Source organism: Lepidochelys kempii, chromosome 1 (assembly GCF_965140265.1).
Source record: "Lepidochelys kempii isolate rLepKem1 chromosome 1, rLepKem1.hap2, whole genome shotgun sequence".
Classification (NCBI taxonomy): domain Eukaryota; kingdom Metazoa; phylum Chordata; order Testudines; family Cheloniidae; genus Lepidochelys; species Lepidochelys kempii.
In genome coordinates, this window is record NC_133256.1 from 338,286,196 (window position 1) to 338,309,427 (window position 23,232).

At 41.7% G+C, this 23,232-nt stretch overlaps 1 protein-coding gene across 24 annotated transcripts in view; it reads right to left on the reverse strand.

Moving 5' to 3' along the window:
• The window catches only part of CELF2 (CUGBP Elav-like family member 2), a 713,224-nt gene that overhangs the window by 144,412 nt on the left and 545,580 nt on the right, over window positions 1-23,232 (reverse strand). For all 24 annotated transcript variants that reach the window (XR_012156850.1, XR_012156851.1, XR_012156849.1 and 21 more), the window contains one exon: window positions 17,608-17,804. Coding sequence is in view for 21 of the 24 variants with exons in the window: in XM_073328793.1 (XP_073184894.1) it covers window positions 17,608-17,804 (197 nt within the window). In the remaining 3 variants the exon portion in view is untranslated. The remainder of the gene's footprint in view (window positions 1-17,607; window positions 17,805-23,232) is intronic.

Below are 23,232 nucleotides of genomic sequence, written 5' to 3' on the forward strand. Positions count from 1 at the left end.
ACTGAGAAAAATCTCATTGAACCAGAGACAAAACAAAACACTCTTCTCTATAGAAGCTAAAACCCCAGTGGAATTGCTCAGGTTAACATAGTGCATTTTAAAACAACAATAGTTTTATATCCCATGATCTGCAAACAAAAAAGGAAAGCTCTTGTTTAAAACCAATGGCATTAAATGGAGATGAAAATGGTAAGAGCAGGGAAATGGTTGTCAGAGCTCCTAGGTCTACTACACACTTGCTTTCTAATCCATGGCATATAACAGCCTCTCTGTGTGAGGTACTGAAATTATGCTAAAATTACAAGATATCACACTTAAGTTTTGAAGAGTTTCCTGATCCTGCTTGTAGGCTACGGTGCTCTGTAGGGCAGTGGGTGTTTAAAGTCAGTTCTGCAGAGAGCCAGTCTAAAGTATGGAGGACTGAGTTGTGTCTCTCAGTTTTAGGGAGCAGCTTGCTTTTTTCTCTCTCTGTTTTTGGGTTTTTAATTCTAAGAAATAAAGTAGTGTTACCCTGCAACCTTCCCACAAGAGTATGTTATGTTTTTATTTAACTTCTCTGTGTACATGCCATGAAAACAACACTCTAATTCCCCATCAGTCCCATTAAATAGATGGGGAAATTAACATAGGTGGTGTTAGTATTAATAAGTATTTGTGCAAGTAAAGTCCTTTGAGAGCCAAGGATGAAAGTGAGGAAGGCAGTGTAACTCAGGTGATAAGACAATGGATCAGGAGAGAGGGGTTCTTTTCCATTCTCAATCACTGTGTGACCTTGGGGAAGTCCGTCCACCTCCCCGTGCCTCATGTTGCCAGTCTGTAAAATGGGGATAATGATGCATACCTTTGTGAAGCATAAGGAGATCTCTGGATAACACCGCTAAGTATTATTATTATGATTATTTATGCTAAAAGTGCTAAAGTCAGTATTATTAAAGCACAAAGAATCTTCATATTCAGGCTTGGCAGAATTGGATTCTTCTTTTTTCTTTAATTTTGAGGATAAAATCAGTGTTTATTTTTAAGCATTACAGTAGAACCTCAGAGTTACAAACACCTTGGGAATGGAGGTTGTTCATAACTCTGAAATGTTTGTAACTGAACAAAAAGTTAGGGTTGTTCTTTCAAAATTACAAGTGAACATTGACTTAATTCAGCTTTGAAACTTTATTATGCATAAGAAAAATGCTGCTTTCCCTTTATTTTGTTTTAGTAGTTTACATTAAACACAGTATTGTACTGCATTAGCTTTTATTTATTTATTTATTTGGGTCTCTGCTGCTGCCTGATTGTGTACTTCTGGTTCTAAATGAGGTGTGTGGTTGACTGGTCAGTTCATAAATCTGGTGTGCATAACTCTGAGATTTTACTGTATTTTCTATTTTTATCAATTTAAATTTTCACAGTTGTAGGAAATTATGGAAGGATCAAAATAATTATTTAATGACAGTAGATGCTGAGATTCAAAAACTTAAAGCTTTATAACCGTTAAAACACATATCAAAATATACAAAGTAAATACCCTTAAATCAAACTCTACTAAGTTGTCAAGTAGCATTTTTCTTACTTTGCCTCTAGGTAAATTCCGATTATCACCCACGGAAATATTTTTTCATTCGTTCATGTGTATATGATGAAATTGATGGTTACTATCATTTACCAATAAAAAATCGAATCCTTCCAAACCTACTCATATTATACATTATATGAATCAACCATACACTACCATACAGTTCACTCATTGGGCAGCTCCCTGAATGTGAAATTGGAAGCCTGACATCTTGATCTACAAAAACTGTTCAATTATTCTTTTGACATATAAATTCACACAAATTCAGTTAGGCAAATAAGAGACATGGATTATTATATATAAGCATCTCCCTCAGTATTTCATTTTATTCTTCTAAAGGAGTGTGTGACACCCTCAAAAATAGTGGTTATTTTAAATTAAAACCACGGTGTAGTAGAGAATGGAGTTTCTCTCTCTTTCCAAATAATAATGAATTTATGCATCTGCAGAGTGAGAGTCTGCCATGTCCAATTTAAAACTGTGTGCTCATGGGCATAGATTAGACAGTAATTAGGTACAGTGAAAACCCCAAAAGATCTACTGGAAACATTCAGCTTTAATGTAGGCACCAGCTTTTCTCAAAGTGTTTTTATAAGAGATTAGAAAGACCTAGACTCTTTAAAATGTCTCACTCTCTGAGTGGGGTGATTTGGGATTAATATGGGATAAGCAGCGCTACCCCTATAGGTCGCTGCTTCGAATTCAGCCCAACCAGATTGTTGTTGAAAGGCTTGACCATTAGGAGTTATTTGCTGGCCTCTGTGAAATAAGTGGATGGTTCTTGATTGGTTGGTAGGTAGGAGTTTAGGAGTTGATGGGGGTCCTAGTGTTGTGAGTATCATTCTTATGGTAGAAAGACTTAGACATTTTAGATCTAGAGGCTGCATACAGTCTGAAGTACAGGCTCACTATTATCCTATAACACACTTTTTTTTTGTCCTCTGAACATTTCTCAGTATTTTCTTCCCCAGAACCCAATGCCCAGCCAGACTGTGTAAAGATGGTAATCTGGCCCTGTAGGGGGCCAGGGTGGCTCCCCTCCGAACCAGAGGGTAAAGAGCCACCCTCTGAGCCTGAGTGGGCGGGGCCGGGCCAAGCTTCCGCCAATCCCCGGAAGGGGAAGGGTGGGACAGGAAGTACAAAGGGCGGGGCCCTCTGCCCAGTGAGGAGAGCACCAGGGAGGGAGACAGACACAGGCTGCTCCCTCGTGATCCTGCTGCTGACCCAGGCAAAGCCCTGGGCAAGGAGGAGCCTGACCGGGGGGAAGGCCTGTGGCAACCAGGGCTGCTGGCTGCTGAATACCCAGAGGACCTGGAGGGGCCTGACTGCAGCCCGGGCCACCTTGAGTCCGATACCGAGGGGGAGCGGGGGTGGCCCGCAGCGGAATACCCGGAGGAACCGGAGCTGCCTGCAGTGGATTACCCGGAGGAGATGGAGGAACCGGAGCTGCCCGCAGCAGATTACCCGGAGGAACTGGAGCTGCCCGCAGCGGATTACCCGGAGGAGATGGAGGATCCGGAGCTGCCCGCAGTGGATTACCCGGAGGAGATGGAGGAACCGGAGCTGCCCGCAGCGGATTACCCGGAGGAACCGGAGCTGCCCGCAGCGGATTACCCGGAGGAGATGGAGGATCCGGAGCTGCCCGCAGCGGAATACCCGGAGGAGATGGAGGGACCGGAGCTGCCCGCAGCGGAATACCCGGAGGAGATGGAGGGACCGGAGCGACCCGCCTGAGAGAGACCGGGTAGGAAGTAGCCCAGGGGCCCAACTACACTGTGGGGTGGGTGTGTTTGGTCAGCGGGTGCGGACGGCCCCACTGACCCAGCGGCGGGACCTTCGCCTCCCGCCACTGTCATGGCCCTGGGCTGGAATGCAGTGGAGTTGGATGGGCCTGCGTTCCCCTACCCCGGCGCTCCCCTGCCTGAGGGGAGTGTGACCGACTCCGGCCGGCACACCTTCCCGCTAATTCCCCAACGCCCGGGAGGTGGGGCCAAGGCCTGCCACGGAGACCATTGCTCTCCATCGCCCCTAGGGGCTCGGAGGACCGACCGACACCTGTCACAGGCCCCCAGATCTTCACAGATTTTACTATTATGATGTTATGAGTGAATGACTGTCAGCGTTAGAGACAAAAATTCGAGATTTTTATAAAAATTCCCTATCTGTGTTGCTAACAAAAGCTTAGATGATTACAGTTGAAATACATTTAAAAAATGTAGGTTCCATGCTTGAACATCTAAGTGATTTTACTCACGAGTATTACATTGTGTCCTATGTCCCTTATTTCCATCGACTAACTCAGATAAGCAAGTGCCTGCAGCATCAGGGACTTACTACACTTGACACAAATTACAGAATCATAGAAATGTAGGGCTGGAAGGCATCTCGAGACGTCATCAAGTCCAGCTCCCTGCGCTGAGATAGGACCAAGGAAACCTAGAGCATCTCTGACAGGTGCTTTTGCAACTTGTTCCTAAAAACCTCCAATAATGGGTATTCTACAACCTCCCTTGGAAGCCCATTCCAGCGAATAATTACCTTTAGCGTTAGAAAATTCTTCCTAATAGCTAATCTAAATCTCCCTTGCTCCAGATTAAGCCCATCACTTCTTGTCCTAACTTCAGTGGACATGGAGAACAATTGATCTCCAGCCCTTAATGTATTTGAAGACTGTTATCAGGACCCCAATCAGCCTTCTTTTCTCAAGACTAAACATGCCCAGTTTTTTTTTAACCTTTTCTCATAGGTCAGGTTTTTAAAAACTTTTTTTTTAAATCAGTTTTGTTGCTCTCCTCTGGAGTCTCTCTAATTTATCCACATCTTTACTAAAGTGTGGTGCCCAGAACTGGACAATACTCCAGTTGAGGCTCCATCAGTGCTGAGTAGAGCAGGACAATTACCTCCTGTGTCTTACATACAACACTCTTGTTAATACATCCCAGAATTATATTAGCCTTTTTTTGTAACTGAATCACACTGTTGATTCTTTTGCAATCTGTGATCCACTATAACCCCCAGACCCTTTTCAGCAGTACTACCACCTAGCCACTTATTCCCCATTTTGTAGCTGTGCATTTGATTTTTTCCTTCCTAAGTGAAGTATTTTGCACGTATCTTTATTGAATTTTACCTTGTTGTATTCAGACCAATTCTTCAATCTGTCAAGTCATTTTGAATTCTAATCCTGTTCTCCAACATGCTTGAAACCCCTCCCAGCTTGGTGTCATCTGCAAATTGTATAAGGATACTCTCCACTCCATTATCCAAGTCACCAATGAAAATATTGACTAGAAGCGGACCCAGGACTAACCACTATGGAACCGTACTTGATATGCTCTCCCAGTTTGACTGCAAACCACTGATTACTACTCTTTAGGTACAAAATAATGAGGAGTCCTTGTGGCACCTTAGAGACTAACAAATTAATTTGGGCATAAGCTTTTGTGGGTTAGAACCCACTTCATCAGATGCATGGAGTGAAAATACAGGAGCAGGTATAAATACATGAAAGGATGGGGATTGCTTTACCAAATGTGAGGTCAGTCTAACGAGATACATCAATTAACAGCAGGATACCAAGGGAGGAAAAATAACTATTAAAGTGGTAAGAGAGTGGCCCATTACAGACAATTGACAAGAAGGTGTGAGTAACAGTGGGGAGAAATTAGTATTGGGGAAATTAAGTTTATGTTTTGTAATTACGCAACCACTCCCAGTCTCTATTCAGGCCTAATCTGATGGTATCCAGTTTGCAAATTAATTCCAGTTCTGTAGCTTCAAGTTGGAGTCTCTTTTTGAAGTTTTTTTGTTGAAGAATTGCCACTTTTAGGTCTGTTATTGAGTGACCAGAGAGACTGAAGTGTTCTCCTACTGGTTTTTGAATGTTATAATTCCTGATGTCATATTTGTGTCCATTTATTCTTTTGCATAGAGACTGTCCGGTTTGGCCAATGTACATGGCAGAGGGGCATTGCTGGCACATATCACATTGGTAGATTTGCAGGTGAATGAGCCCTTGATGGTGTGGCTGATGTGGTCAAGTCCTATGATGGTGTCCCTTGAATAGATATGTGGACAGAGTTGGCACCGGGGTTTGTACCAGGGTTTGATTCCTGGGCTGGTGTTTTTGTTGTGTGGTGTGTAGTTGTTGGAGAGTATTTGCTTCAGGTTGGGGGACTGTCTGTAAGCGAGGACTGGCCTGCCTCCAAAGGTCTGTGAGAGTGAGGGATCATCCTTCAGGATAGGTTGTAGATCCTTGATGATGCGTTGGAGAGGTTTTAGTTGGGGGCTGTAGGTGATGGCTAGTGGTGTTCTGTTATTTTCTTTGTTGGGCCTGTCTTGTAGTAGGTGACTTCTCGGTACCCTTCTGGCTCTGTCACTCTGTTTCTTCACTTCACCAGGTAGGTATTGCAGTTTTAAGAACGCTTGATAGAAATTCTGTAGGTGTTTGTCTCTGTCTGAGGGATCGGAGCAAATGCGGTTGTACCTTAGAGGTTGGCTGTAGACAATGGATCTTGTGATGTGGTCTGGATGAAAGCTGGAGGCATGTAGGCAAGTATAGTGGTCAGTAGGTTTCCGGTATAGGGTGGTGTTTATGTGAGCATCGCTTATTAGCACTGTAGTGTCCAGGAAGTGGACCTCTTGTGTGGACTGGTCCAGACTGAGGTTTATGGTAGGGTGGAAATCATTGAAATCTTGGTGGAATTCCTCAAGGGCCTCCTTCCCATGGGTCCAGATGATATCATCAATGTAGCACAAGTAGAGTAGGGGTGTAAGGGGACAAGAGCTGAGGAAGCATTATTCTAAGTCAGCCATAAAAATGTTGGCATACTGAGGGGCCATGCGGGTACCCATAGCAGTCCCGCTGACTTGAAGGTATAAATTGTCCCCAAATCTGAAATAGTTGTGGGTGAGGACAAAGTCACAAAGGTCAGCCACCAGGTTTGCCGTGATGGTATCAGGGATGCTGTTCCTGACGGCTTGTAGTCCATCTTTGTGTGGAATGTTGGTGTAGAGGGCTTCTACATCCATAGTGGTCAGGATGGTGTTTTCTGGAAGATCACCAAAGGATTGTAGTTTCCTCAGGAAGTCAGTGATGTCTCGAAGATAGCTGGGAGTGCTAGTAGCATAGGGCCTGAGGAGGAAGTCTACATAGCCAGATAATCCTGCTGTCAGGGTGCCATTGCCTGAGATGATGGGGCGTCCAGGGATTCGCAGGTTTATGGATTTTGGGTAGCAGGTAGAACACCCCTGGTCGGGGCTCTAGGGGTATAAAGGGTAGATTTGTTCCTGTGCTTCTTTAGGGAGTTTCTTGAGCAGATGGTGTAGTTTCTTTTGGTAATCCTCAGTGGGGTCAGAGGGTAATGACCTGTAGAATGTGGTGTCAGAGAGTTGTCTAGCAGCCTCTTGTTCATATTCCGACCTATTCATGATGACTACAGCACCTTCTTTGTCAGCCTTTTTGACGATGATGTCAGAGTTGCAACCAGTTGTGCACCCACCTTATAGTAATTTTATCTAGATCACATTTCCCTGGTTGGCTGATGAAAATGTTATGTGGGACTGTGTCAAAAGTATTATTAAATATCAAGATAAGGGAATTAGGTTGGTTTGGCACGATTGGTTCTTGACAAATCCATGTTTTCTATATCTTATAAATCTATCATCACTGAGGTGCTTACAAATTGATTGTTTAATAATTTGTTGCTGTACCTTTCCAGGTAAGAAAGTTAGGCAGACTGGTCTAAAATTCCCTGGGTCCTCTTTGTTCCCATTTTTAAAGATAGTTACTATGTTTGCCCTTCTCCAGTCCTCTGGAACCTCACCCATCCTCCATGAGTTCTGGAAAAAAATTACTAATAGTTCCAAGATTGTTTCATCTAGTTCCTTACATATCCTAGGATGAGTATCATCAGGCCCTGCCAACTTGCCTTTATGGATATTTTTGCATTTTATTCAGCTTGGAAAATGAAACTAGACTGGTTGTTTTCATTTTTGTTTATATACAATTTCATATTCCTAGTCTTGTGTCCTAGCATGATGATGTTAACTCTTCTGTGTGTTATCAACAGGGCAGGGCATTGCATACATTAAATATATATGTTCATAGATTTATCCTTTTACATTTATGAAAACATTTCTAATCATATTTGATTTTGTAAAGATATTACAAAATACCCCAGAAATAAATGATGGGTCTTAATTACTTGACAAGATCTGTTCTAACTTCAAAGAAGATAATACTTATCTACTCAGTTTTCTTGATCAATATCGGTGCAATATGTTTTTTTCCCCCAGAGCAATCTCAGTTGGGAGAAATGATAGTTTTAACATTTCTCCCCCATTACCCTGCAATTGAATTGAAAGGTAATCTGAAAAGAATTTTTAAAAGAGGCTTTGTGCCTCTTTTCTCTTCTTTATAATAAATAAAATATTGAATTTCTATTTTTTTCTCCTTAGAAATGTTAGGAGTGCTAAATTGGACTTTCCCTACTTTCCCTGGGCTTCCTGTGGGTCTCAGATATAGATTGGGATGTATCTCATCCTTGAATTGAAAAGGCAGGGACAATGATCCCTTAACATAACCTTCCTTTCTCCCAAGTGTTTCTTAGAGGTTAGAATTAAATAGTTGTTAACAGAAGTCAAAGTTGCAAACAGTCCAACTGTCACAGGTTGGCTGACCCCCTCAAAGAGAGATGAGCCTTATCCCCACCTGTGACAAGATCAGCTCACCTTCCCAAGTGATGAAAATGGAGAAGGTCATGTAACCAGTGGGTTATGGAACTCAATCAGGCCTAGGATATATAAAAAAACGAGGCCAGTGCAAAGGCTTGGGAGGTGGCCTATAGAGAAGGCAGAGAGGGTCTTGGTTCCTCTCCAGGGTGAGAAGGCTAAACTCCTGGCAAGATGTCCTGGGAATCACTGCTGGGTGAGCAGGAAGACAGACCCGCAGGGAGGATGGGTTGTGGCAGCCGGAGACTGGGCTGAAGACTTTTTGTTTTGTTTTGAATTCCATTTATACCATCTTGTTGGACTTAATACACTGGACTCCAGTAGGGAAACCTTGTTTTGAATATCTTGATCTATGATGTGGAGTGCAGAAGGTGTCCTGTGGACCAGGGAAACCGAAGCAGGGTTACTACAGAACCACCTCAGGCTTTAAGGAGGTGCTCCGGAGGTAGCTGACCTGGTTACCTTAACTATATATCCCTTCTCTTCTAAGGGCTGGTCAACCCAGTTTTTCTACCAATTTAACCATGCTGCATTAGAAACCAATACAGCTAAACGGGTGCAATCCCTTAGTGTGGATGCAGGTAAAGGTGCTTTTATCGGTATAGTCTATTTTTGGAGATTCCTGGAAAGTTTTCAATCAATATAGTTAAATCAGTACTAAAATAGTGTAGACAAGCCTGTGCAAACAAGCTGTTCTTTCCCTCTCTTGAGATGTATTCTTCTTTTGGGTTACGGTAGCACCTAGGAGCCCAAGTCATGGATCAGAACTCCATTGCACTAGGTGCTGTACAAACACAGAATGAAAAGATTATTAAAGTGTTGCTTCTACACTCATCCAGAGATACAAGGAGAACAAGATCTAAATTTCTAATTTTGAAAATCAAGCAGAAAACATCTTTTCCAGGCTCCCTCTGTATACCAAGCATCAGCAAAAAAAGGCAAACCCACCATTCCCCTTTACAGGTCATTTTAAATAACTCTCATTTTACAACATCTTCGTGAGCTGTGCTCACCAATGAAGTTGTCTCCGACTGCCAGTGGGCTTTGGGTCGGTTTTGATGCAGTTCCTTCTTTTGCAATAAACCATGACTGGATTTTACGATGAGGCAGATTTATGTAGACAAGTTCACAGTCACATATGTGACAGGAAATTAGCCTCATCTGTCCCCCACCTCCATGCAGTGCAAAAATATCATGGGTCACAAGAAGGCTCAGACCTTCATCAAACTGAATGCGGATCACCAACTGTCAGCTGGGCCCACAAAGGACTTGCCATTCTATCCTGTTAGCTGCTTGAGTGAGGAAACCTTACCTTACCGGGTACCTGGGGGCAGTGCTCAGATTGGGTGCTGCTCTGTGTATCAGAAGCAGCACTCTGAAATACTGGTGGAAGGAATAACTTTCTTGAGGAATATTCTCTGATTCCCCTGGTGGAAGAACATCCTGCCCTCAGCATGGAGGGGAAGGGGGCAGAGTTTGGTTAAAACACTTTTTTTGCCTGCTGTTTCTCTATCATAGAATCATAGAACTGGAAGGGACCTCGAGAGGTCACCGAGTCCAGTCCCCTGCACTCAAGGCAGGACTAAATATTATCTAGACCATCCTTGAGAGGTGTTCGTCCAACCTGCTCTTAAATATCCGCAAGTCTATGCTGTGTCGTCTCAGGGTTTAATATTAATGGAAAGAGCTTATCTATTTCTACCCTCACTATGCACTTTAGCACATTGCAAAACTTCCATCAGATTCCCCTATAACTTTTAATGTCCCAAAAGCCAAGTACAGTCCTGAATTTTTCCACTGCTTTTCTCTTCTCCACCTTCTTGTTAGACAACCCTCCAAGACTCTCTCAAGTTAACCCTTGTAGCCCTTTCACCATAGCTTAACTCTTCCAGACCCGTTATGATTCATGATACTCTCCTTTGGACCACTGCCCTTGATGGTTTTCTATAGAATGGTTCTAAATATTAGGAACAGTAGTTAAAACATGATCTTCAAAAAAAAATCCCTTTTTAAGTGTTACAGTATTTCCTTTTAAATTGTGTTCTGTGCTTTGCTTGCTCAGTGCCTCTTTGACCACAGTCATACAATGCATCATGCTAGTCCTTTCATGGCTCTAGCTTTTATGACTCCTCAAAATCCTTCTCCTGCTCTTTAATCCGCAAAATGTGTTAGGTTAACATATACTATGACTCAAATCTCAAATTTATTCTTGTTTTTCCTGGGTCATTTTATCCAGCCAGACTCCTTTGTATCTGCTCCCTTTCTCCACGTTATTTGCTGGTTCTTCCCCCATCCAATCCATTTTGTATTATCCAAAAACTTGGATAACGTTAGTGGTCCTTTCTTCAAAGTCATTTACATACAGAGTGAAAAAAAAATATCGATCTCCAATACCAATCCCCGTGGTTCTCCAATCTTCATCCCCTTTCTCCCTGACCCATAACCTTTCCCTGTTCAAATCTGCCCTTGATCACATAACTGGTTGCTTTCTCCATTTGAAAACAGTCCCTTCTCTGCTTTGCTAGCAGCTTTGTGTATTAGTCTCCTGTGTGACACTGTGTGAACTGCTCCTGGGAAATCTAAGTAGATTATACACACAATTTCACACCTGTCCACTTTCTGAGAAACCTCTTTGAAAAACTCCAGCAGATTTGTAAAATAAGAATTACCTTTGTTGAAATCAGCTCACATCTATACTATATTTTATACTGTTGTGTATATCCCATGCATAAGTTTGGAGTGAATGCTCTTTAAGGTTTAGAAATTGAGCATCCAAGAGTCAGAAATGCCAGTGTCGCAGTTGATAATGCAACCTTAACTCTGCTCCCTTCTACTTGTGCCTAAAAACAAGATATCTTTTTACAGCATTATAAATTGGCATTTAATATATTATGAAATATAAGTGTTTGCCTTTAAAAAACACCATTACCACACTGTGTAGAATAGCTGTTTCCTAAAGGTATAAAATGTTAACTTTGAAATGGTGATCACTGCAATTTCTTATACAATGCTACATAGACTGTGTTACCGTATGGTACACAAAGTCAGAAGACTGGAGTTTATTTAAGCCTCAGTGAGCTCTACAAAGCATACATTCATGTGCACACATGGCATCATTTAAGTTTGAAGAACTTATGATCTGTGGCATTTATTAGCTCAAGGGTTCTAGAGCTCGTTCTATCTAGCATTAGCAGAACACATTAGAACTGATAGCTAAAAGCTATTCAATATATAGAGCATGTAGCATTAGACCACAGGGGAGTTATGGATAGAGAACAGGATACTTATGGCCAAATCAAGACGCTACAGTGCTGGAGAGGGGATCAGGTACACCACTATGCAGGTTCCTTGGGAGTTCGCATGCTTGCAGAAGCCAGGTGCAGTCACAACATCTTCGGGGGCACTGGAGTGAAGCATTCTCACTGACAGCCAATGACACCTGTTAGATAGGCGTAGACTGCTTGCTTAGCTTCTCCAGGTCTGAGAAGCACACAGTAGAGGTGAATTTATGGGAGGAGCATGGTGACATATCTGTGCACTCCCTTGTGCTTGCTCCCTTTGGGCCAATGCGGCCTGGGCTCCTCTTTTGCTCTGCCAGAGCAGAGATTGATAGCTAATGGGTGCACTGGGGAAGGAGGGAGAAGGGATGGCCCCTTTGTCCCTATCCTTCTCAGACTCGTGCATCTGAATCAGATTGGCCATAATTGAGCTCTTAGATAACAAAGAATGACAAACAGTTTTTGTACACAGCATGCTTTACTCATCCATCTCCTCACACCTGTAGCACATGCACCCTTGAGTTATCAAAACCTACTGAAGTGAGCTGTAGCTCACGAAAGCTCATGCTCAAATAAATTGGTTAGTCTCTGAGGTGCCACAAGTACTCCTTTTCATTTTGCGAATACAGACTAACACAGCTGTTACTCTGAAACTTGCCTGCCAGTAGACAAACTACCATGTGAAGTAGGATAATACATAGCACCAGCCTTTTACTAGAACACCTCATTGTTCACACAGCAGCCCCTCTCTTAATCTGTAAAAGGCTACATGGATTACACAGGTTTACTCACTACAAGGCAGCCTCTCTGCTTTCCACAGTATTCCTCTCTTTAGTAAAGGTGGATATAACCTGGAGAGTTCTAAATAAATTCTGAGCCCAAGCCCCCACCCCCGATCATATTCCAGAGGAAAAGTGTAGTTCTGTCCAGCTTCTCTCTATTCTCAAGCAGCAAGGCAATGGAATAAAGGAGATCTTGGAAGAGGAGAGGAAGAAGGGAAATCTTCACCACATCTTACTTTGATTTGTGAAGGGTTGTGTCAATTTGTAGTGTTATAAAATGCTCATTAACAAAAATTACAAGAAGTTTGGCATCTTTCCATCAATATAAAGTATGTGAAGTGCACATACTTTATCAGGGAACAGATAAATTTGTTCTGCCTAAATTTTGAACCAACTTGCAGAGGATAAGTTCAAAAGTTTAACTCAATATTTTTAACTCTCTTTAGAACATTTTATATTTTTATTCTCTGAATTTCTCTTGTGGTGGAAAGCAACACGTGGGTGGGTATAAGCTACAGGAGGAAAAAAAAGGGTAATGTAGTCAAATTTTATGAACTCTTCAATCCCCCAGAATAATATGGAGAGGTGCAAACCCTTCAAATGCTCCACCAGATTGGCACCTAAAGAGAGAACACCATGATCCCAAGGACCGCAGCGCAGCCACCCCTGGGATAGAAGACAACAGATGATGAACAATGCTTCACAAGACGTTGAGGACAGAGAGTAGGGCTGAATATAATTTAAATCCAACTGAAGATATGAGAGAAATTTAGGTCGGAGGAATTTAAATTGCCCTTGCTCTTTTAAAAAGTCCCATGGGATCTTTAATGGCTACAAGTGGTTAAGATATAGCTTCTACATCTCATGTAATGAGAGCAACATGTACTCTAAAAGAGAAATAGGTACTTCTCTGAAGTGTAAAGTGCTTCTTTCCACCTGTCTCCTCCTCCTCCAACTTCAGCTATGTAAAATTTGCAAGCGGAACAAAAAGCTAGGAGATGAGTGAACTAGGACATTCATGATTAGAGGGTACAGAAGGCTGTCTTAATGACAGCAGAGGAGAAAGAATTAGCCTTTAGTTATTTTTGACAGAGTTGTAAAAGGCTCAGATTGCAGCCTGACAAACAGCTCATCAGAGAGATCCTATGCCCAACCCAGAGAAATCTCTTTGGCCAAGCTAACAGAAATACAGGGCCCTAGTCTAGCAGGAGTGAAGGCTTTCTAAAACCAAGCACTATTCAACGTTTAGATTCGGAGTGCTTAAAAACGGGTACTAATGGCAACCAGCATTTGCACTTTTGCAATTCACATCCTGAAGAATGTAAAGTAGTAATCTCTTGATCTTGCCAGGTCATGATGTTGTTGTACATGACACAAAGCCATGACCTTGCAATGCAAAACAGGGAGTTGTTCTATTGCCATCACAAGCTATACTTACAAGACATGAAAAGAAAAGGAGGACTTGCGGCACCTTAGAGACTAACAAATTTATTTGAGCATGAGCTTTCGTGGGCTACAGCTCACTTCATCGGATGCACAGACTGGAACATATAGTAAGAAGATAGATAGATAGATATACACACATACAGAGAACATGAAAAGGTGGAATAAGAGGCTAATTAATTAAGAGGAGCTATTATCAGCAGGAGAAAACCTGGAAATGGCCCACCTGATGATCACTTTAGATAAGCTATTACCAGCAGGACAGTGGGGTGGGAGGAGGTATTGGTTCATATTCTCTGTGTATATATAAAGTCTGCTGCAGTTTCCACGATATGCATCTGATGAAGTGAGCTGTAGCTCACGAAAGCTTATGCTCTAATAAATTGGTTAGTCTCTAAGGTGCCACAAGTACTCCTAATCTTTGTAGTGATAATCAAGATGGGCCATTTAGACAGTTGACAAGAAGGTGGGAGGATACTTAACATAGGGAAATAGATTCAATATGTGTAATGACCCAGCCACTCCCAGTCTCTATTCAAACCCAAGTATCTAGTTTGCATCATAATTCAAGCTCAGCAGTTTCTTGTTGGAGTCTGTTTTTGAAGCTTTTCTGTTGCAAAGTTGCCACCTTTAAATCTGTTACTGAGTGGCCAGAGAGGTTGAAGTGTTCTCCTACCGGTTTTTGAATGTTATGATTCCTGATGTCAGATTTGTGTCCATGTATTCTTTTGCGTAGAGACTGTCCAGTTTGGCCAATGTACATGGCAGAGGGGCATTGCTGGCACATGATGGCATATATTGCATTGGTAGATGTGGAGGTTCCTGGTTTAGTGTTTTTGTTGTGTGGTGTGTGTGGTTGCTAGAGAATATTTGCTTCAGGTTGGGGGGCTGTCTGTAAGCAAGACAGACCAGGAAACTATCCTTGCAACAAAACCCGATGCCAACTCTGTCCACATATTTATTCAAGTGACATCATCATAAGACCTAATCACATTAGCCACGCCATCAGGGGCTCATTCACTTGCATATCTACCAATATGATATGTGCCAGCAATGCCGCTCTGCCATGTACATGTTAAGTATCCTCACACCTTCTAGTCAACTGTCTAAATGGGCCATCTTGACTATCACTACAAAAGTTTTTTTTCTCCTGCTGATAATAGCTCATCTTAATTAATTAGCCTCTTATTCCACCTTTTCATATTCTCTATATGTGTGTATATCTATCTATCTATCTTCTTACTATATGTTCCATTCTATGCATCCGATGAAGTGGGCTGTAGCCCACGAAAGTTTATGCTCAGATAAATTTGTTAGTCTCTAAGGTGCCACAAGTACTCCTGTTTTTTTTGCGGATACAGACTAACACGGCTGCTACTCTGAAACCTTACAAGACATGTTATCCCATAAAACTCTAGGCAATCCCAAGAGATTCTGGGTAGCCAGCAACCAATTCCAACCCATCTATATCAAATAAGAATTGGTTTGAGTGGTTGAGTAGTCTGCAGGCACTGATTCAGTGCACCCCTCAGAATAAACCAACTCTAAAGTCTGTCCCTGCTTCTAAAATGTGGCAAAGTGTTTCCCGTGTGTTGTTGACACAGACATTATTAGAAACAGCCTTCAGTAAAAAGAGATTTTTCCCGGTTATAATGCGTATTTTCTAACCTTCACTCAGGCAAACAGAAACCTTTGTATAACTGGGTTAAGAAAATCTAGGTCTTGTTCCTAGAGGAGAGGTGCCCAACCAGAACTTGAAGAGGTGTCTACAGCAAGCACCTTCGCTGGCAGAGCAAGGATTGAATAGGCTTGGGGCCACATTTCCATACCCCAGAGGTGGTTTCTATAGGAAGAACTCACTGGTGGGGCAGCTTACTGCTGTATCACCAGAATTTAAGTCTGCAGGTTTGTCTGGCTTTTTCTGGGATTAAACTCGCTCAGCATTTAAAAAAAAATGTAGTGGACATAATTCTCCCGCTCCCCTGGCTGAGAACAACAGCCAAAAGGAAGACCAGCATTCTAGAGAAAAGATTGATTGGGAGGGGACTAATAAAGTCTTGAGAATTAGTCTGTGAAGTTTATTCATACCCTCAACTTGCCTGACAGACAGGTATTGAACAATGGGAAACATCAAAGAAATGGGCTTCTTCAGGCTCACTACAATGCCATCCTCACTTCATTTTCTGCTTAGTGGGAAAGCTTTTCTGAGAGTCAGGAATCAGCTCTTTAAATAAAGCCAGCTTCAAAGTTCAGCGCTGTGGTGGTTTACACTAAGCAGGCGTCTGCTCATCCATAGTGGCATGGGCTGCAGTAAATCCAATTGCCTGACCTGTTAACTAGCATTAGAGAAAAAAATACATAATGAGAAAACTCTGCTAGGATAGCAGGGGTCTATTCACTAAGATACATCATCTTCCGTTTGCTTACAGAATATGTAGAGCCAACGGTGGGAGAACGGCACCGATGCTGCAAGAAGAAAATACCTTCAGTTTTATGGGTACCAATCAAAGCTGCAGTTTCAAATGCTAGAACTTGAAATTTTATTAGTTACATAAATTGTATGCTACTCTTCCTATATGACTACCTGATGCCTGGTGAGCAGATGTAATCTACGTAGGGCATCAGCAAAAGCACCAGTGGCACTATAGAAAATATACAAGGACAGATTAAGTTGTCCCGCTGGTTTATCAGGGGTGGGGAGCAGTAAGGAGAAAGGTCAAAGAGCGCTGACCCTGTTACACTTACCAGTACCATTGCCGCAGGAGAGAAAAGAAAATTCTGACCGAGCATATACAGATGAGCTTGCTACAAGACATGGGAACATCCAAAATTTTTGATCCTGACTCAGAGGATAGTGATCACCTCCACCTGAATGGGAATCTTTACAGAGTGTTGCTCAGCCCTGTTAATCAGCTGCTGGCCTATAAAATCCCTTTCTGATGTTCTCCACAGAATGTGTGTTTTAAAGGTGTGGTCAGAAGAAACTAAGGATGAAAAACATCAAGTATTGCCAGGAACAGGCATGGGTGCACATCTGGAGGGATCCAGTGCCTGAAGGTGAACACTCATGATTTGTAACACTGCTAAAAATTTAGCGCACACATTCTGGAGAAGATCAGAAAATGCCAAAAATATTAAACAATAAAGGGGATTTTATCCAAGGAAAAGTATTCTGTGACACACAGATAAATACATACCTATATACATAACTCAGAGAAATATAGAGGTAAGGATAAATATATTACATATACACCAAAAATGAAGACAAAGGGAAGCTATCTTCTGGATAAGTAACAGCAACTGAACTAGTCCCTAATGTGACCTCAGGAGAGAAATCAGAAATCTGGAAATAAGGCAGGACTTCTTTTATTGCCTCCAGAGAGGTGATGTAGTAGGAGCCCAGCATTGTGCTCTCTCCTACTAAAGCCCTCAAATTATTCCCACCTGTGGTGCTGAGAGAGTAAGTGAAAGGAAGTGGAACATTATATTTTTCATGAGCTAATCCAAGGAAACTGACCACTCAGGTTTCCATTTCTCTCGGCAATAATAATTTACAGTAGGGCTGCACTCTTTTGTTATATTTTGTGCAGCCAGAATGGTCTCTTCAAGATAACAGATATTTAAACTACAATTTACAAAGAGGAGGTAGCCAGTAATCTATAGGTATTCAGAAGTGCTCGTCTCTTAGGTCTCTGGCTGGCTCAATACAGTATGCTTCAAAAAACAGACATCCCTTAGGAAATCCTGAAGGCACATACGAGAGTTTTGAAACAGAAAGTAAACAAACACAATCCTACTACTGTACCTTTGCTTTGGGGTGGGTTCTGACTCCTGTCTCGGAGAACATTAATCTGGTAGACAGCTCCATAAGGCTCAAAAAGTTCTTTTAGCTCTTTTTCCGACCATGAACGTGGGATCTGTCCAACAAACATCTTAATGGCATCTGGGTCTGGTTGGTCTGAGTGATCCAAAGCTCCATTCATCTTGTTAGCTGTGCCGTTACTAGAAAGTGGAACAAAGAGACAAAAATAACAGGCATAGTTAGGAGACTGAGCATTTTTGATGTATAGTAGATGCAGAAAAAGATGTCAACAGGGCACAATGGGGGAAAAACTGTGCTTAATTAACAGTATAAATGTTATGAACAAAAACAATGCAAAAACAGCATTACATTTTTCATTGAGACTGGTTTTCACTGCAGACTGCTGCTTAATACTGTTATAGCAGAAAAGACCTGGAAAATACAAGCCACGAGCCAGTACTTTTGCATCTTAAAGTGAAGGATAATTACGAATAAGTGGAGATTTCTAAATACGGCTGCTGTAAACAGCACCAAACCAGCTATTGACAGAAATAAGGCTGTGCCTGTGTGTGTGTGTGTGTTTGTGTGTGTGTGGTAATAAGTCACATGAAAGGAATATGAAATGCTTGGCAATCTGTCAGATGACTAATGCAAGTTGCCAGCGATGAATTTGCAGATTGTGTGAAGCATCCATGTGTGCATCAAATTAGGATAATATTGCCTAGAATGGAAAACACTCCAGCTATGCGGCTGGTTGCTGCCGATTAGTTGCCTACACTTTTAAAAAGGGAATGGGTGCACCCTGAAACAAAGAGCACAATTCAGAAGGGGAAGACGGTTGCAGAATTGCCTGCTTTGTTCAGAAAATGAAAATACTGCTTCAAAAAGTTTAGCGCCATGTAAATAACATTACATGTTTCAAATCGTTCACACCCCATAAATTCCCTACCCTATCTAATTTCCAGATGTGCATTTGCGTTTGAAACAACTATGCATTTTGAAAAAAAAAATAATTCTTGCTGATAATTTTGAACTTGTTGGAGCAGGAAAATTGCATATCACAGAGTACAACTTTTCCTGAATGTTAGGAAAACAAATAATTTTATATACCGAATAAAGGTAAAATGCATAAAACTCAAGTCACCACTGGTAATTAACAATAATCATTTCAAAAACTATTTTCTTGGACCAAGATTTCCAATAGTAACTAGTAGTGATTTTGGGTGAACAATTTGACACACCTTAAAGTGGCCTGGTTTTCAGAAAGTGCTGAGCACCCATCCTCTGAAACTCAGGCCCCTTTAAGGCATGTCAAAAGTTGATCAACTAAAAACTGAGCCACCCAGAATCACCTGTCACTTTTGAAAATCGTGGCTTTGGACCATAGGTTCTCTAGCTGATACCTGCCCAGAAGAGAACACCCATATCACCCAAGGGCTGGAGACTGCACAAAGAACAAGCCATACATTTTACCTTTTTTTTTTTTTCTTTTTTTTGAAGCCCTGCATAATTTCCCTGCCTGAGGGCTAAAATTTAGGTAAAGACAAATTATTCAGTTTTTGGTAGTTCGCTTCCTCTGAAGCACAGTGCACCTGAGCACATGAATATGCCCATATTAACTTTTGCACTTTTCTTAGTTATTGGAGGAGAAAAAGTTACATGAAAAGCACATTTCAAAACTGATGATGAAAAGTTCCATCATCCATTTTCTCAAGTTTCTTTAACGTGGCTCAATGGGCAATGGAATAAACTTCACTCATTTATTAACCTTCAATGACTCATCTCTTTCCTGAATTACTGCAGGTGAAAAACCTGCAAGTCTCTTCTCAGGCAAAATTCCTATGGATTCCAGTAGGAGTCTGGCCTAAATAAGGGAAAAAAGATTTTGCTCATCCCTTTCTATAGTCTTTAATGTACAAATATTCTTGCTTGTCTTACACCCCTTCTTAGTTTCAAAGCTCTTTCACTAATCACAAGAACTCTAATGTGGCTCTTTGGAGATTTGTGGGATCATTGCCATCACCCATCCATTTCAGCATAATGAACGAGAGAGAAATAATGCAGCAGAAAAAACAAAGGCCCTAATCCTGCAAGCTTCTCCATGCAAACAGCCTTCCCCACCCATGCAGAGGCTCACTGACTGCCCTGGGATTCCATGTGACGCAGGGGTTCACCCATACAGTGCAACTTGTAAGTCTGGTGCCTCAATACTTTACTTATCAGAGTTAGATGCAGGAATCACTAGGTGAAATTCTATGGCCAATATTATGCAGCAGGTCAGACCTAATGATCATAATGATCCCTTCTGGCATTGAGAACTGTGGAACCATATTTCACACTTACATAGTGCCTTTCCTTTGAAAGTTAAAAAAAAAAATCTTTCAGAGGAGATTTTCAAAGACATAAATGACTATTAGACACTGAACTCCCCATCATTTAGATTCAGACACTTAATTGCCATTTGGGCCTTTGAAAACCTCCCCCTTATGTATTTCATACCATTTTAGAAACACTGACTAGTAACTTCTGTTATGTACTCTCTACTTTGATAGTCTTTATATTGGTTCATATATTTTGCACTTTATTTTGCACTCATATTTACTTGCACTTTGATTTTTTTCCTTATTATGTTCATGTGCAATATTTTAGAAACATTAACAAACATAATTCATTATTAAAAGCTATATTCTCCACTCCTTTTCTCCTCTGGTGTGTATATTCAACATTATGCCACAAGTTGCACTTGATGTGGGATAACAAGTGTACACATTGGTAGAGTTGTTCTGGGTAAGAGGAAAAACAATGGCAATGTGATGGCACCACTCTGTTTCTGACTAATGAAACAACTGGAAGTGACATTTAGAAAACACATCAACACAAAGAAAGTCGGTGTTCATTCCAATGAATCCCAGTCATCATTACGGCCCTGGTTCAGCAAAGCCCTTAGTATATGTTTAAATCCATCCCAATTCAACAAAGCACCTAAGCACGTGCTTAACTTTAATTTTATCCCCCTTAAATTACATTAAGCATGTTCTTAAGTGCTTTACTGAATATGGATTTTGAGTTTAAATTTCAGCCCTTGCTGAAATGCTTTGCTGAATCAGGACCTAAACGAACAACTGAACAATGGAATTTAAAGCTCTTGGGTTTCCATTCTTGGTTCTGCCACTGACTCACTGTATTATCTTGGGCAAGTCACTCAAACCTTTCTGTGACCATTTCTTTGAAACACCTGTGCAAGCTCATTGACACAGCAGGTGGGTGAAGGGAGAACAAAATTTGTCCCTGTGCATGTAAACTTACCCAACTGTTCAACGGGTTTATAATGTTTTCCTATTTGCAACAGTGGTGTTGGGCTTAAAAGTATATTGACACCAGTAAAAAATGGGGGTAGGCAAGTTATATCTACATAAATAGGATGTGTTTCTGTGGGCATACATGGGCTAGTCTTTGAAGGTGCTGAATGCCTCCTTGTAGGTTTGGAGCTCTCTCACTTGCCACTGAGTTCAATGAGAGTTGAGGCTAACACATCCCTTGGGCCCACAATCTATTTTAGGATTTTACAATAGAGCCCATCACCATAGGAGGCTAATGCATTAGGACCAATCATAAAGACAACTCAACTGGGGGAAAAATAGGGAGGGGAAGAACTGGTTTTCATTAATCCAATTCCTACGGTCTACTCCGAGCACATGCTGAGAATCACAATCCCACAAACACCTGCATTAAGGTTCAGCTATCACATTGTCTGTTTGGGGAAATAATTAATGTACTTTTGAGTAGGGAATGGTCCAGATGATGAGATGAATGGCATAATCTCCAAGAAGACCCCCCCCCCCGCCAAAAAAAAAACCTAAAAAAGGAAACCCCAACTAAAGGAGGAAAAATCCCTAGGCCCTTAACTTTCTCTTGCCTAGAAAATATTTTGTATTAGTCATCAATGAGAAGGAGTGGTTTTGTTACTTGGCTTTGCTGATACACCGGAACTCAGTGGAAGTGGCTCTCTCCCGTCTCCCCCTTACTCAGGAAATAACAAGGAAAAAAAAAAAGAAACCACACACAAAACTTTATTTCCAAGAGGAAACAAATCAATACTCTGGAAAGCTTAAGGCCTCTACTATTTCTTGAAAGTGTGAGCACAAAAGGGAGCTGTGTCTAGGGCATACTAACGAGAGCAGAATCCCATGACAATTACTGTCAGTACCCAGATGATGATATATCGAAAAGAAAATTTAGGTTATGTGACCAGCTGCCTCTGCGCTGCAGTAAGCCTCCCTCTATGGCCAATTTAGTCCACTGGACTCATGGGTGACCCAGCACGTTATACTAATCACTGACAAGGTGTCATCTATATTGTGGAGAGCAGCCTGAGGGCAGAGATTAAGCCAGTGAGTGGCTGACTGCTTATGGTTGCTGCCAGAGCATCCTTTCTCTCCATTTGTGCCAATTTTCCTTCTAATAACCTACCTATTGTTCCATCATTTCAGGAAGCTGACAGGGCCACTCTCTGAGGAGCGAAGGATTGTTTTGATATTACTTACGTTTACTAGCAGCACCCCACCCTTATTTTTAATCCCAGCAAATCTACTGGGAGTGAATTTATTACTAATTAGAGATGGGCCCCGGAACCACAGTGTTTGGGTCTGGATCTTAAGATACCAGTCTAGGCTCATTTCCATTAATAAAGAGCCAATTGTTCAACAGTCTGTGGCAGTGACCAAAATAGCTTCTGTTCAGGCCTGTTTCTTGGCCTGATGTGAACCTTTCTGACAGTTTTATTTTGGTTAGCTCCTCTTCCCATCCCAAGCCTCACCCGACTCCAATCATTTTAATGTTTTGTCCAGATTTACCTTTCCTTTTATGATCCAGGGCTACAAAACACGGGCTTAATTGTAAACAAATTACTAAGCCGCCACCCCCAGCTTGACAGTATTAATGCCCTATAGACGTAGAAAGGCTGGGAAATGTATAAGGAAATAATAGGCTGCAGATGAATGAACTATTAAATCCATCTTAATACAGAGGCACGTTAGTTTCATAGTAGTCAATATTTAGTGCCCGTAGGCCCCAACTGGGATTGGGGACCAATTGGGTTGGGTTCTGGGCCCGCACAGACAAGGGCCAGTCCCTGCCCTGAAATCCTTATAGGTAAAGCTGATGTGCTGACCATATAAATTACTGTATTGTCATAGGTTTATAAGCACCCTTTACCTGGAAGGATTACAAGGTGCTTTACAAACTTGCCATATGCAGGAATGACTTCATCCTCGGGTGACGTGCAACGGAGGCGTAACACCACACAGCATTGCCACACAGCAGTTGAGAGCCAGAAAGTAAAGAACAATATCATATCCAATTGAAACTGTGAGGGGTGGGGGATTTTATAGATGCAGGATGTAATTACCCAAATTGGATTTTGGCCAGGACATCATGGGACACCGCTGCTTGCACGATAAAATAAAAAAGTGCCTTTGGGTTTTTAATAACCACACTTGATCAGGACAACATCTCATGGAAAAGATGGCCCCTCCAGGAGCTTATTGTCCCAAAGCACTTCCCTGGAGCAGCGGCTCAAAATGTATTCAGTCAGAAGAATGCCTCTTAGCAAATCATCACTATCTCTTG